This window comes from Dermacentor variabilis, chromosome 6, assembly GCF_050947875.1.
Source record: "Dermacentor variabilis isolate Ectoservices chromosome 6, ASM5094787v1, whole genome shotgun sequence".
NCBI classification, from domain to species: Eukaryota; Metazoa; Arthropoda; class Arachnida; order Ixodida; family Ixodidae; genus Dermacentor; species Dermacentor variabilis.
This window is the reverse complement of record NC_134573.1, coordinates 140,543,962-140,559,043: the sequence shown is the minus strand read 5'-3', so window position 1 is coordinate 140,559,043 and position 15,082 is coordinate 140,543,962. Positions and strand designations below refer to the sequence as shown.

General features: G+C 45.9%; 1 protein-coding gene across 1 annotated transcript in view; it reads right to left on the bottom strand.

Moving 5' to 3' along the window:
- LOC142584385 (gastric triacylglycerol lipase-like) overlaps nt 1–14,694 on the bottom strand; it is a 31,150-nt gene extending 16,456 nt beyond the window's left edge. The window contains exons 1-3 of the mRNA XM_075694532.1: nt 14,400–14,694; nt 5,129–5,247; nt 1,468–1,669 (exon numbers count right to left, since the gene is read on the bottom strand). Of these exons, the coding sequence (XP_075550647.1) occupies nt 1,468–1,669; nt 5,129–5,247; nt 14,400–14,517 (439 nt within the window). The 5' untranslated portion in view covers nt 14,518–14,694. The remainder of the gene's footprint in view (nt 1–1,467; nt 1,670–5,128; nt 5,248–14,399) is intronic.
- Between the last annotated feature and the right edge of the window lie 388 nt (nt 14,695–15,082).

The window sequence follows — 15,082 nt, the reverse complement described above, 5'->3', positions numbered from 1 at the left end:
CGTGTCGTCGTTATTGTTGCGGCCCCAACGCGCGGCTCCACGATCATGCCGCCGTCTTCCTTATTCGCTGTGGCGCGTGCCCACTTTCCGCGTGAATGCTTTTTCAGCGTCGTTGAAAACGGAGCGACGTGGCTTTCGGCAGCGAGGCGTAGCGCTGTCAAAGGCTTGCACACCACCCTTGCGCAACGTTGCGCAGGCGTTTCTTGCAGCATTTCAAATCGCGTCACGTGCCTCGGATACAGCACAACGCAGGTGATGCGTGCAAGTGATGATGGCGGAAGTGGCCTGCGGTACGAGTCAATAGGCGCGCAGCTCTGATTCCCCTGCTTTCCTTCATGCGCGGCACGGGCAGCCGCGCTCGCCTTCCCAGGACGCTGTATCTTTCTTTCCTTCTTTCTTAGACCATAAAACATACAGTCAAACATTTTGTCAGCCCGTCAAAGCAATGATGCTTTTGAGCGGGACTGGGTAGTACTGTGGCCCGAATGACACAGCCTTGAAAGCCATCTGCGACGGGGACACACTCTGGCGGACGCAGTGTTTGTCCGGCTTAGTTCGTGTTGATGCGAGACGCAGCACGAAGGTCACTTCGCTCGCTGCAGCTGCCGCGCTTCCTCACTCCGTCGTTATCACAGCGAGTTTCCGCGGTCATCGAGTGAGATGTGCGCTTGTGCCCACGTGACAACGTGCTTGTTAATTTAGTTAGTATATGCCTATGTTTATAAGTTTATACGGCTGATAAGACTACTATCCCCACTTCGTATAGCTTTCCACTAATTTGCTGTCGCAATCGATGTTTCGCCTTTCGGGCTAAACTGCGACTGTTTTCTTGTGCTAGACAACTTTTGAAAAAGTTCTTATTGACATATATTTTGCTTATTTATGAGTGAAGTACTGTGAAACTTTGTAGCTAACTCCCCAAAGCCCAACGTATGATACGCTGAATTTGATGCCTGAAAACTCTGATTTAGTGCTGTAAATCCAATGTACAGTCCATACTAGCGTTTCTGATATTCTGGAGGGAGCGCTCAGTTGTGAATAGTTCAGCAAATGAATTACTATTTATGTAATTACCATACTCATTACCCTTTACTCAAATATTATTTCGCTGTTTTTTTCATACCGATATACTCTCCGCGGTCAGAAATACGTGTGAGCAAGTTGCTTTAATTTTCTTTGACGTACAAAATTATGTCCTGGCTTTGTGGGGCCAAACTACGTAGCCTTCGCCAGACGTTGCATCACTGTGCTTCTTCGCGGAAAGCTGTTGCGAAAATTTTAATGTCACGCCGCCAAGCGACTTTCGAGTGACGTCATCGAATGACATAACCAGTTTCCGCGGGTTCTAGACGTACGTTGTTTGGCGGTCTGTAAGCGTAATGTTCGAACTAAGGGTTTACACATAATTTTCATTAGTGGCGCTTTAAGAGATACGGGCATGCAATGATGCACCTGCGGCCACCTTACCAAGGCTTTGATCCGGCAAGTTAACGACGTAATCCGCACTGCTACTTAGAAGCCCAGTCATGAGGAAGGCGACCGGCTTTCTTCGCTGCCCCTGTGGCTCTGTGCGTCCTTTGGGTATTCGTTGTATCATGATGACGTAAGAGTCTCTGGTAGTGACGGTGTATTCCTCTACGGGGTAGCCGTTGCTGGTTATCAGCTGCGACTGGGATAGTTCAAGGTTATCTTCGTGAGCATATGCAACATTCTGCCTGTCCGTACTTCATCACAACAAATGTACTGATGGCAAGTGCTTTTGTAGTATTTGCGAACTGCTACTTCCACATTTAGGGTGTTTGAACCTTTGTGTAAACAGGTCACAGTTTACGGAATGCCCGAAACGTCGATAGTATCAGCAGGTGATGATGATGATGATGACGACGACGATGTCGGTATCTCCTCTGACGACAATTGGTCACCTAGCCTGATTGAACTAATCAAGTAATATAAAGGCATTCATTAGTCTAGCAGTTTGTCTACGTCCCCGTAACCTTTCCTTCTTTTTCTAAATACTATATATCTACTTTGCATAGTTACCTATGCCTGTAACGGATCCGGTCTTATCAATTTCTTCTTTGCTTTTTTCCACCAATAGTCTAAAGGCATCTTACTTGCTTATATCGACTGATTATGGGTAGAGTTCGGGGTGGCGCCATATCGCGAAGCTTTCTTCAACCACAACGCACTAGAAAGGTTTTCGTGTTGTGTCATTGTTCTCGCAGAAGAGGAAGGAGCACGAAAAATTCAATATACGCTGACGATTGTTTCTTCTGAAACTTTTGCGCCAGCAGATAAGTAGAACATGGTCGTTGCAACTGCACTTTTGCATGCTTTAGTTGGCGCCATAGTTACAAGATGGCGCCACCAGCGCTGCTGCACAGGTGTTCGTATCCGGTGTTCCTGTACTCGGTATGCTTAGTCGCACGCGTACCACAATACCGGAATACCGGTGAGTAGACGGGAGCAGCCGCACTGTAGTGCCATCAAGCAGAACTAAGTTTCATCACTCAACGAGAACAAGGGGAACCGAAGGGTCCCAATTTTGGTTAACTACAGCCACAGGAAGCCAACAGGCGATGAAGCAAGGGAAATCGCAGGGTATACGTTAACTTTTCTCTTTAATTGAAGTAAACAAATAAGATGAAAGAAAGTGGACGAAAAGATAACTTGTTACAGGTGAAAGCCGAACCCACGATCTCCGCATTATGTGCATGCTTACGGCGGCTACGTGCCGGCACTGAGTATAAGTGTTACTGGAGTGCGTGTACTGAGGGCGAGTAGTACTGCAACGATAAGCTATATCTACTTAGGTGTTGGCGCGAGACGTCGGTAGCAGCCGATATTTAACGCACTATGCCGTTGTCCTATTTTTCTTTGACGAAAAATGAATGAATATACATTATCCGGCGATTACGATGCTCCCTAATGCGAAATTTGAGCGCAGCTCTATACGTGTTTTCATTTCGCCATGTATTGGCTGGCGCGGACAATCTTGCGGCACGTTCCAAACGGAGCGAAGCGCGGGCTTACTGCCTCGCTAATTTGGAGATCGCGACAGGCAGCGTGTGGGTGACGTGTGGGCGCGATTCGCAGCAGCCTCCGCAGACGGGCCTCCCAGACGACGCGCGCTACGCTGGCGCCATCTCGTAGCCATCGTCGCCGCACTGCGCTTTTCGTCTCGCCACACTCCCCTCCTCCGCCTTCCCGCCTCATGGTTACGCTGCACCCTCCTCCTCCGCTTTCATCCTCGCGTCCTTCATCCCCCGCTGCGCCCCATGTTCGCTCGGTTACGCCGACTCTACAACCGCTGCCGTGCCTCCACAACCGCTGCCGTTACCGTCGACGCCTTCGGTGTTCCGAACTTCCGCAAAGGGCAACTCTTTTTTTTTTCTCTCTTTTTTTTTTCGGGAGCAGTCTCGTTCTCGTTGTGCTCAAAGAGAGTACGGGAACTCTTGAAAATGAAGTCAACAAGCATTCAACAAGCACAACCCAACAGACTCCCTTGCGAGCGAACTTTAAAAGATGGTTGGGATATTACCTCAAAACAGCTGGCGAAATTGGTGTGCCCTAAACGTCGTGTACGACTTACTTCACGAACAAATAAAAAATTGTTCAATTCTTGTTATATTATAATATCTGATGGAAGGCTCACGCGCCAAAACGAATTACAGTTCTTTTATTTCGTACCCATTCCGCACAGATGAGATAAAATACTTGCATTAGCCTGACTCCGTGCATTACTGCAGCCGACACGTAATGTCTAGCTACCTAATGACACGATATGTCTTCAGGCCATTCATCTATTTTTAGTCGAAAGTGATTTGTTTTTCTCGCAATCTCGAACTGTGGGTTATTTTGCTACGATTTCTTCAGTGCTTGTTTTTCTTTTCATTTGCCCTATCATTTCTTATATATTATTAGCACGTTTCTTAAAGCGGTTTTCGCTTTTGTTGATTGCAAATGATTTGTACGCCTTGCAGGCGCAAACTGGGTGTCTGCTTTGCAATGTCTCCCCGACTCAATCATTTGTCCTTGGTTATGTTACAGCTTTGGCTGTAGTGTCACATTCGGGATTAGTTGAGACGCTTTTGTTCAATGCGACTTCATCTGACTGCATTTCTTCTACTTTGCAACTCCATTATTGACTTTGTGTGCGTTATTCACTTCTCTTAACTTTTAGCCCTTCCTGTTACATTCCTACTGGAATTGGCAGTATGCGTAAATATAAATGAATGAATGAATGAATGAATGAATGAATGAATGAATGAATGAATGAATGAATGAATGAATGAATGGGAGTCAGAACGGGTGTTGCCAGCACTGTCTTTATCATCTGAGCGAGAAAAATGAGGCGATACGAATGGCTCGATATTTTGTTAGTAAGAAGCACACGGAAGCACGGACAATGAAGCCATATAAGGCATGTCGTAATTTAATCATTATGTTTAGCTGACTTGTAGAAATACTACGGTAGAGCGAAGTGAAAGTGCAACGAAAGATTACACAGATGGGAGTCGAACCCGCATCTTCGGCTATACGCGTACGGTGCTTTTCTAATGTATACAGTGATCGCCATGGTTTACAAATCCGTAACTGAAAAAACAAAACAAAACAAACAAACCAGCTGTAGCAGTTCTATAAGTTGCATCTATGAGAACATCTTCAGAGCGGACAAATGTGGTGTCCGGCTTTCTTTAATTTCTCTAAAGTAGTATATTTCGGAGTGGTGTATAATACATCAGTTTTGTCCACTTCCTGAAGATGTCTCAATAGGTGCCGTTTACAGAATATGGTGACGTCATTTTTTGGTTGCTGAGTTACGGTGTCAAAAGTTGAAGCTTCAGTATTTTTTAATATTTTGCGATTTTCAACAATATTTGTAAAAAGAATTGATGGACTTAACAAAAAAAAAATCAGTTACTTGCAATCGGTAGTTGTCGAACTTTTGAACGCAACAAACTTTATAGAATTCGGTGCAGTGGATGCATAGAAGAACGATTTCCCTCTATCCTCATGCTTAAGCCGGAGCTCGAACGACCTTAGACTGGGGAGACATGCGTTGAACACTTAAAAAAAAAAAATATCGGCTCGCGTTTATTTTTTATTATTAAATGAGCGTACTTACGACGTTTTTGTAATCGTCTTTGATGAGCTTACGTTCAGGCGAGGGAGGCAAGACGACTTTCAGCGAAACGAATGCGAATAAAAGCGGTATGGGACAAAGTGATTTTGCTCTCCACATATCTGAAAAAAAGAAAAAGAAAATAGAACACGTTACACTGCACGTAATCAGTCTGATTTCTCCGCGCTTTCGGATATTTCTCGTGCGAGACGGGCGACAATGTGATCACATTAAATCCTTAAGCCGCAACTACTCCAGTTTTATCTCAAGCAGGCGCGTCTACAAGCGCGCCAACAGCACTCTAGCGTTAATCGGTCTTGAAACGGAAGCTAGAAAAAAAAAAAAAGTGACATCCCGAGCAGGCAGGCGGCGCTGTTGAAAAACTCAAGCATCGAGTGAAGGCAAAGATAGACGCATTCAAGCCGATTGCTTGACGTGCGAGCAATACATGAATACTGCGCAGCAGGTATAATGTCGTGCAGCGTTTACGTCTATGTATAGTAACACCGCACAGGTCACGCGTTCAACGTTATTCAGTGATTATGTCTGTGCACTATGCAACCCGCTGAGAAGTTGCGCCGAAACGTAAACTCTAAAATCAGACGGATTCGCAGTGGGAGTCTTCTGACGAGGACGAAAGCGATGAAATGATGCCTTTTCGAGGGAAGACTCAGGCTGAGAAGAGGCGTATGCACAGAGAAGTGCTACACGTATATATGGGGTAGTGATCATGTTTCTAAGTTTCCCGGAATTGAAAAAAATAAATTCGCCATTCACAGGCAACATAATTCTATAGTCCTTAAGCCGGCTTATTCCGAGGACATTGTACACTTACGAGAAATCGAAACACATGTTAATTCATTCGTCGTCGTGTGGCGCATGCGCATCACAGAACTGGGTCAGGTGGTCCTACTTGCAAATGGTAGCCAAAATGAAACAGGTTTTTCTCAAGTGCCAATGAGAACTTCGTAGTTAAACCGATTCCTACAGTGCGTGGGATCCGTTTTTTAATTTTTTTTTTTTTGCGAGATTGGCCGACGTTCATCCAAGGTGGGCTAAGTATAGCTTTAAAACAAAGAAAAGATAGCGTTTCTTTTTATTGACGTGATACAAGGAGACGTCGGCACACAAATGTACGCTTTAATAAGTATGAGCTGAATTCCAGGAAAGTGTGAGCGAACTAGCTCAGCTGAGAACCATCGCATAATTGAAAGTGATGGTCTCGAATGGTGCTATGAGAAAAAAGAAAAAAAAAAAGAGCTCAGTCTTAGCCGAGGCGCCCGGTATAAAGTTAACTTCTGGACCCTTTAGGTGAAGTTGTGAACAACTAACTGTCGCTCATAAAAAAAAAAGAAGAAATCGGAAAAGTTATGCAGATACAACTCACACGTTGGAGTGTATATGTAAAGCGAAACTTCAGTGAAGTGGATGAATGGATGGCACACAACTAACGGAATGCGTATAATTGTGTTCACTTCCATCATATGCAACGTGTGATCTCAAGCGCATTTGTGCACCGCAGAGGCCACACCTTTTACGTGTAACCCTTGCGTCACATTGGCACATTCATGAAAATACATTTAGCAGGAAGCTCTAGGTCGTACCCAACTCCGATGCCTCCTATTCAAATACATGTAAACCGCGAACGCAGAAACGCTTTTCTCAGATAACTACTGGGCTTATTTTAATGAAATTTCTTGCATTTGAGAGATAGAGTTACATTATAGTGACTTTTGGAAGCGGAATTACGATTTAAAGCCTGAACTTTAGAAAAAATAATTCTCAGGAATTGGTAAGTTTAAAAAGAAAGGGAAAGAAAGAATAGAAGCACGAAATTTACAAATTTGTAGCGCTGCACCAAGAACAGATATCGCAGTTCTGAAAAGCGCGCCCCTTAGAGCATTTAAAGCGGACAAATTTGATATATCAATTTACATCTCACGTGAATGTGTTACATTGCTTATAAGAGCTTTACGAAGGTACTACTCGCATCTTGGTAGTTTACTTGAGAGCCGTGTATAATATATCAATTTTGTCCGCTTTAGATGGACTATATTAGATGAAATTAGCGGAATTGTGATATCGGCTTTCATTACCGAGTTACAAAGTATTAACTTGATAGCTTCGTTTCCTAAATATTTGCGATTCTCAAAAATCTTAATTAAAAGAATTTGATGGCCTAAATAAAGAAAAGTGTGCTGCCAACAATCACTATATACTTCAACTTTTTTCTTTTAAATGCAACAAACCTTATCAAATTTAGTGCAGTGGCTGCCCAGAAAAGAACGATCTCTCCTTTCCAGTGTATTTAGATAAGGAAACACCCGAACTAAAGCTTCGTCTTGAGCCGTCTCTACCCTTTGGGTCACAGTGACACACACCCATCCATGTAGTGCGCATAGCCCATTCTGAAGTTTTAGCCAATAATAGGCTCACACTCAGTGGCAGAAACCGGATGGCTAAATCATAGAAAATCAAATGAAGCCGCTGGAATAGAACGCGCTATTCCATTAAGAGGTCGGTGTGCTTTAGAGATGCCGATTAGCCGACATTATGTGTTTCAGGTTCTAGTGCAATGCCTACGTGTCCCAGGGGTTCCGCGCGCCATTGTCTCGAAGTCCGTGGGACATAAATGGCGGGGAGGATAACTCCAACGACCTACTGTGCGTGTGCAGCGACACTTTGGTAACCGTACAATGCGCGCCAAGCATTATGTCCTTCCAGTGGGAACGACGCCGGAAGAGAAAACGTGCGATAAAAGTAACGCGCAGCTGCTGTGTTTGCGATTGTATGCGAAACGCGAATAGGACGCAGTATAACTCAGCTGCGCAGTAGATGCGCGACAAGGACTAAAGGGACGTTCGTATTCGACGGGCGCCGACAAATTTATTTGTTTACGTTAAAATATTTTTTCTTTTCTTATTTTCCTTCCCTGTTAATGACAAAACTGCAACCGTACTTTTCTGAAATAATTCATTAAATAAAGTAAAATCACATTTGCTGCAACTGCTCCGAACTGTGCTCCCCCCACTTTTTTTCTTCTTTTTTTCATGCCATAAAATTATACGGACACTCCAGGCGGGCTCGCGCCATCGCCGCCGCCATATTGTTCCGGTGTGACGCGTCACACTGGTGAACACGTGATCACGAGGTCACGTGTTCTACTGCAGGCGCGAGGGCATGCTGAGAAGGGTGCATGACACGGAGGAAGGAAAGAGCTAGGAGGGAGCATTAATTACGTAACAAAGTTGAAGCAGAGAAAAAAAAAAGACCCAACACACTATCACGTTGCAATAAGTTTTTTTAGTGCTTTCCGCGGCCACGCTACAGCGCGTGGTCAGCGTACACGCTGTTGCACAAGTCACGGGTTCTTGGAGCCTGTAACTGACAAAGACCTGTCCTGGACTCCTCACGCTAACCACGTGAAAAAAAGCGAGTGATTGCTCTTTGTCATCTGTTCAAGTTCCTTGCAGGAAAGAACGGAAAAGGTGTCCACATCATCCATCTTACAGCTCTACAGGGTGTTTTTTGTTGGATTCCTCCGGTGCAGCGCACCTTTTATATCCAGCGTCTGCAAAACTAATTTACGTACAATTCAGAGAATTCTGGACCAAGCTCTTAGGATGTGCCGGGAAATACTGCGCACTGTGGCAACAGCTGAAACTGTTGCCATTGCTCAAGATTATTCAAATCACGACGCACATCTCCGTCGACACAATGCGCGCACACGTCAGGCACATTGCCCGGATCCTACCCGCCACCTCGGCGGACTCACCGTGTAAAGAGCCCGCGCGTCATACAGTACTGCTACCAGTGCATATCGTGCATCGCTTAAATCGGGGGTGCGCACCTGCGGCCAGGCCGATGTCTACTCCAGGGTGCCTGTGCCGTCCTGAAGTACACCTCAGAATTGGAGGACTTCACAAAAGTCAGATCTAACCACCGCCTGCACTTGAACAACTGAGCTTACTCCTGTTGTACAAAAAAATACAGTAGCCACGTACACATCTATGCCGACGGATTGACTTCATCGACCAGTTCTGTTGGTGCTGCGTTTATACCGACAAGAAGAGTAACAATGCGATTCTAGACGTCACATGTCACGACGTTCACGGCTTTGCGCAGTGGGCTTCAATTTATTGACACAGAAAGTCCCGGTACATGGGCCATGTTTTCCGACTCGATTGCCGCTTCGTACTGCATGCAGTCAGTTCTCCTACGCGGAGCTCACGAACAGCTAACGTACGACATCGTCAAGCTTCACCACGACGTACAAGAAAAAGGTCACGAAATTATTTTCCAGTGGCTAGTTGGCGGATCAGTGGAAATGATCACGCAGACAACGCTGCCCGAGAGTCACATCAAGAACGCAGCGTTCCCATTCCTCTTTCCAGAACAGACGCTGCAAGGCAGCTTCGTTACCTGGCACGCAGGCTCTCTTTAACAGAGTGGAACAGCCCAAATATAAAGCGCACCAGGTTGCACGAACTGAACCCATCGCTCCAACTCCGACCTCCACCCGGGATTCACCGACGTAAGGCATCGCTTCTATACCGGCTGTGGTTGGGAGGGGCTTTCACGAAGGCCTACACTACATTCAGTAGGATGATCGACAGCACTACGTCCGACACCTGCCGCAGCGAAGAGAACACCGAATATTTATTGTGCCATTGTCATCGGTTTCAATCTGAAAGGCAAACAATATATATACCTATCGCATTGCGACGACCGGACGATCGGCCGTTGTCCGTGCAGGCGCTACTTGAAGGCCGTCCCCATCGCTCGTCCGCCCACAAAGCTGTGAAGGCACTTTTGTATTTCTTGAGGGCGGCTGGCCTGTGTGAGTGAACGCCTGTGACGGGGTGAGGCCCTCCGCGCGCGTGCGCGAACTCACCGCGTCTTTCCTTCCCCTCCACTCTTCCCTGTATCATCTTTCTAATCCCCCCTTCCCATTCTCCAGTGTAGGGTAGCCAACAAGACACATTTCTGGTTAGCATACCTGCCCCCTCTCTCTCTCCTCCTCCGAAAAGACAACGGGTGCGACGTCAACGTGGGGTTGCCGTGTTCACATATTGCAACGAAGACGATCAATGAATAACTTCCAATAAACGACCCAATAAACGGCCCTTCCGATATGCACGAGCATATAGGGAGGGAGTGTGCGTGGTCAGGTTGGGGAATTACCCGAAAAAATATTTACAGGGTCTCTTAAGATCTCTCTCAAGAGGTGAGCACCGAAAGCCTACTCTTCCTCCTCTTATCATACGCCTCTTTATGGCTGCATCTTCTCTTTCCCTTCTTTCCTTTAGTCATTACTGCTCACTACTAAGCATTTTAGTCATTTTTAATCAATTGTGGTCATTACAAGCCGTCGCTAGATATGTTGGTCATATCATAGCCATTAATGAGGGAAAATCAGACATCCACCTGTTCGTAGCAATTGCTACAAAGGAAACCCATACGGGTTCCTCGAAAGAAAAGCCTGCCCCGGAAAGGCGGTGGTCCCGGGTTCGAGTCCCGGACTAAGACGAATTTTTCTTCAACTATGAGGCTTTTCTTTCGAGGAACCCGTATGGTTTTCCTTTGTAGCAATTGCTACGAACGGGTGGATGTCTGATTTTCCCTCATTAATTATTTCTCGCCACCTTGCGGGTTTCCGCAGAACTATTACGTCAAATCATAGCCATTAGTAGTCATTACACGTCATTTCGGTCATTATCAGTGATTACTGGTCATTACTAAGCATTAGAGCGATCTCTAATGAATTAGAGTCGTTACAAGTTGTCATTAGACATATTGGTCATGTCATAGTCATTACTAGTCATTACAAGTAATTTCAGTCATTATTAGTCATTAACGCTCACTAGTAAGGCTATTTAGTCATTTGTAATCAATCGTGATCATTACAAGCCGTCGCTGGACATAATTATCATCTCGTAGTCATTACTAGTCATTACAAGCCATTAGTAGTTATTTTAGTAATTACTACTAATTGGTAGACATTTCTAGTCATTTCTAATCCATTGTGGTCATAGTAGTCAATATTAGTCATTGCTAGTCATTATTAACCTCTACCAATCTCTATTATAACGTTATCATTCACTAACTGTCACTATCAATCATTTTTCATTGTTGAATCTGTCTTCATATGTCGTGATGACGGTCTGCAGACACAAACTTCACCGTGAGCCTAGAAAGCGAGACGACACACGCTGCGCTGCGTTACAGTGCAGTGTGTGTCGTCTCTCGCAGCCTTTCGCCTTCAAAGTGCGCGTCAATTAAAACGCACGATGCATGTTGTCTTGAGGCGCCGCGCCCCAAGTGTTGGAGGTCACGCGACTTGGGAAGGCACGGAGATGTGAAATGGTAAAGGGAGCGGCACCGTGGAACGTTCGCTTTGGACTACAAACGCGCGCGCGCTCCCCGCTACCGGCGCTCCTCATCGATCCAGCGTTACAACCGCGAGTGCTCGAGATCATCAAGTCAAGTCTGTTCCTCGCGCAAATTTTGCGTTTGCAAGGAGAGCACAGTTCACACGCTAAATCACTGCCTTTCTTTTGACGACAAAAGAGAGACTTTGCGGGCTACATTAAGCCGACCGGTCGATAGCCCGTTCACAGATAAAAAGGACACGGGGACCATGAACTCGACCATCATCCTCGGAGAAAGCCATCAGAGTCTTGCTGCACGACTCTGCTTTGCGTCCGCCTTTGAATGCATCACTGTCAACGCTGTTGTGAACGCTTTCATACACAAGGACGAATCAGAAAATCTCTGCCCCTATCTTTTTTTTTTTTGCAGCCAGATTGAGACTGTAAATGCGAAGTCAACATATCCATTCCCAGCGGTGGACCTTTCTTGGACCAGCCCAGCCTTATCTGCCGGTAGCTCTGCGGCACTGCGCTGCTGCTGTTGAAGATGGCGGTTGTGCTTCACACGTCCACGTCGTACGAGCAACGAAATGTGATTAGTTCTCTATAGAGCAAGGGAACAAACGCCCATCGAAATCCACAGGGAAATTCAGACCACGTATGGGCAAAGGTGTTTTGCTTTGAAAAGTGTGAGGTGATGGTGTTGTGAGTTCGCAAAAAAGGCCATGAAGACTTGCATAACATTGAGCGTTCGGGGAGGCCGCGTGCGTCGCTGACTGATGACATTTCCCGCATGGATGCAATGGTGAAAGCGGTTCGGCGTTTGTACCTTAAAGACATTTCCCGGGATCTTGGCATTTCGTATGGCAGTTTTTAAGACATCGCTGACGGGTCCTTAGGATACCGGAAGGTTTCATGTCGGAGTTCGCCTAAGCAGTTGGATCGCGCGATGAAAGGCAAGCGAATGATTGGTTCACTGAATCATCTGCAACGGTATTCCGATGACGGTGAAAGTTTCCTGGGCCGCATTGTTACTGGCGATGAAATGTGGATACTGCATTTCACGCGGGAATCGAAGGAGCATAGCAATAGTGTGGAAACAACCGGGTTCACTTGTGTCAAAAAAATTCCGTTCAGTGCCATCTGCAACGAAATCAGTGTTTGTGCGTTCATTGTTTGTGCTGCAATGAATAGCGCTGCTTTTTGCAAAGTGTTTTTGTTATCTTATTTCAGTGTTTACTTGGAAAATTGAAAATATCTGCCTGTCTACTGTACTGCCAAGTTGATAAAGGGGGCAGGACCTCTGTCAAGCTTGCAAGCTTTCAGTTCAGTCTCCTTCTCTGTCTAAGAGAAAATAAAGAGTTAATTGAATTGAATCTGTTGGGAAAGTGATGTTAACGGTCTTCTGGTATCGCCGAGGACCGCTCTTGCAGGATTTCATGCCACAAGGTGCAACCATCGATGACGACAGTTACTGTTCCACGCTGTCACATCTGCTGGCTGCCATCAGGCGAAAACGCCGAGGGATTCTCGATGTGGACAGCGCGGTTATCTTCCACAACAATGCGAGGCCACATGTGGCAATCGTAACCGCCGACAAGCTCCGGTCATTCACTGGGAGAGTCTGGACGACCCACTCTTTATGGAGCAACATCTGCTGCAATGGAAGATCGGGAGCGCGGATCGCTTATTCCGTTGGCAGATCGAGAGCAGATCTCTCCTCGGAATCACCCAGCGGAAGACTCCAGACCGCTCCGCCGAAATCGGTGGAGCGGAGCGACCGGAAGTCTGCGTGACGTAGTTTCTTCAGCAGCCACCGACTTGATAGTCTGTGCAGCAGACGGCGTAAAGAAGGCAGAGCAGACGATACCAGACAACATGCGCCTAAATGGACAGCTGAGAGAGCCACATCTTTTAGTAAGCGCAAACGTTGTCAGAGTTTATGCACAACTGAAGTTCCGCACGCAAACATGCCCAGGAAGTGCGACAGAAGCCTTTGCCGTTCGAAAAAAAAAAATAGGAGAGTGTCACTTCGGCGGGAGCAATGCTGGTACTTTTACATATGGTTGACTGTGCCCCCACTTGCTCTGCTTGAAGCGCGAATGTTCCAATGCGCACTCCCCCAAAGGACGGTGCTCTGTGCCAGAGCTGGAGGATGGCTATAGATCTGCCATTGAAATTCTGCGCGTTTCCCTTTCTTTCTTTCTTTCTTTCTTTCTTTCTTTCTTTCTTTCTTTCTTTCTTTCTTTCTTTCTCGTGCAAAGGCCAACTAGTGCTTTGATGCGATCGGAGCGAGCGCGTCGCTTCGAACAACGACGATTTCATTAAAAAGCGAGAGCATTGAAAATGGAAGTTGAAAGCATGGGTTCACAAGCCTCCGTAGATTTAGCGTAGCTTTGTGCTCGAGTCATGAGCTTGGTTAACACTAGCGCTCTTCGAACGTTCTGTAAGGCCAAAATTAGAACCCGGTATTTTATTACGCACGGCCACTGCATTCGGGCATCATAAGCTTGGTTTAATTAACACTGTAGCGTTCATTGAACTCTGTCAAAGACCAAAATTTATAGTTCTTTATGACACGCGGCTGTCGGGCGTCATACGCCGTCATACATCAAAACTGCCAGAGGGTGCGGGACCAAATGCTGACCACAGCGGCCGCATATTGATGAGGGCGAAATGCAAAAAAATAGAGAGAAAAAACCGCTCGCGTACCGTACACTGGGTGAACATTGACGAACCCCTGGTTGTCGAAATTATTTCGAAATCCCCCCACTACGGCACATATCGGCACAATCCCCTCATAAACATATCGTGGTTTTTGGCACGTAAAACCACAGAATTTAATCACGTCAAAATGGGCCACAAAAAAAAAAAAAGAAGAATGATAGAGGAAGCAGGCTTACCGATATTCACTTGCACGTAAGCGACTGCTCCTCCGAAGCGAGCCTCAACCTGGATCCGAATGCCACTAATGATCAATTCTGGAAGCAGGTATAGCGGTACATTGTCAGAACGATCCATACATATCGTTCTCGGAATTCCTTGTTTCTGTGATATGCATAAACGGCGTCAACTTGGCGGCCCTGCATTCACACAATAGAGTGACGATTGCGCGATAACCAATTCCTGAGAAAAAGTGACAAGACTGTGAAACTAGAGAGCGTCTGGCCGGCGTATATTGAGCCACGCGAGTGCAGTGTCCAGCAATGTCTTGAGCGCCGAGGTTGCGCAGCAGCTTAAGATATGTACGCGATATAAATAGACCGTGAAACATTGTTGCTGGAAAAGAAAAGGAAATAGGAAAAAGAACGACTTGGCTTATGGCCAACAGTGGGGCTTTACAAAGGATATCACTTGTACCTGAAAAAAAAAAAGTTTTAAGACAGAGATTTCTTCGTTCAGTACATTGCAGATGTACATATGAATGATCAGTTTTTATTGTTTACGTTTACCGCCGTTACCCTTGGCCGTTTGTGTTTCCGATGGATAGGTCAGTTCAAGGTGATTATTCAGCTTCTTTTTAATGTCATTAGCAGTCTTTGGCAATTTTCCCCAGTTCGCGGTATGTCTCTGTATCTTTATGCAT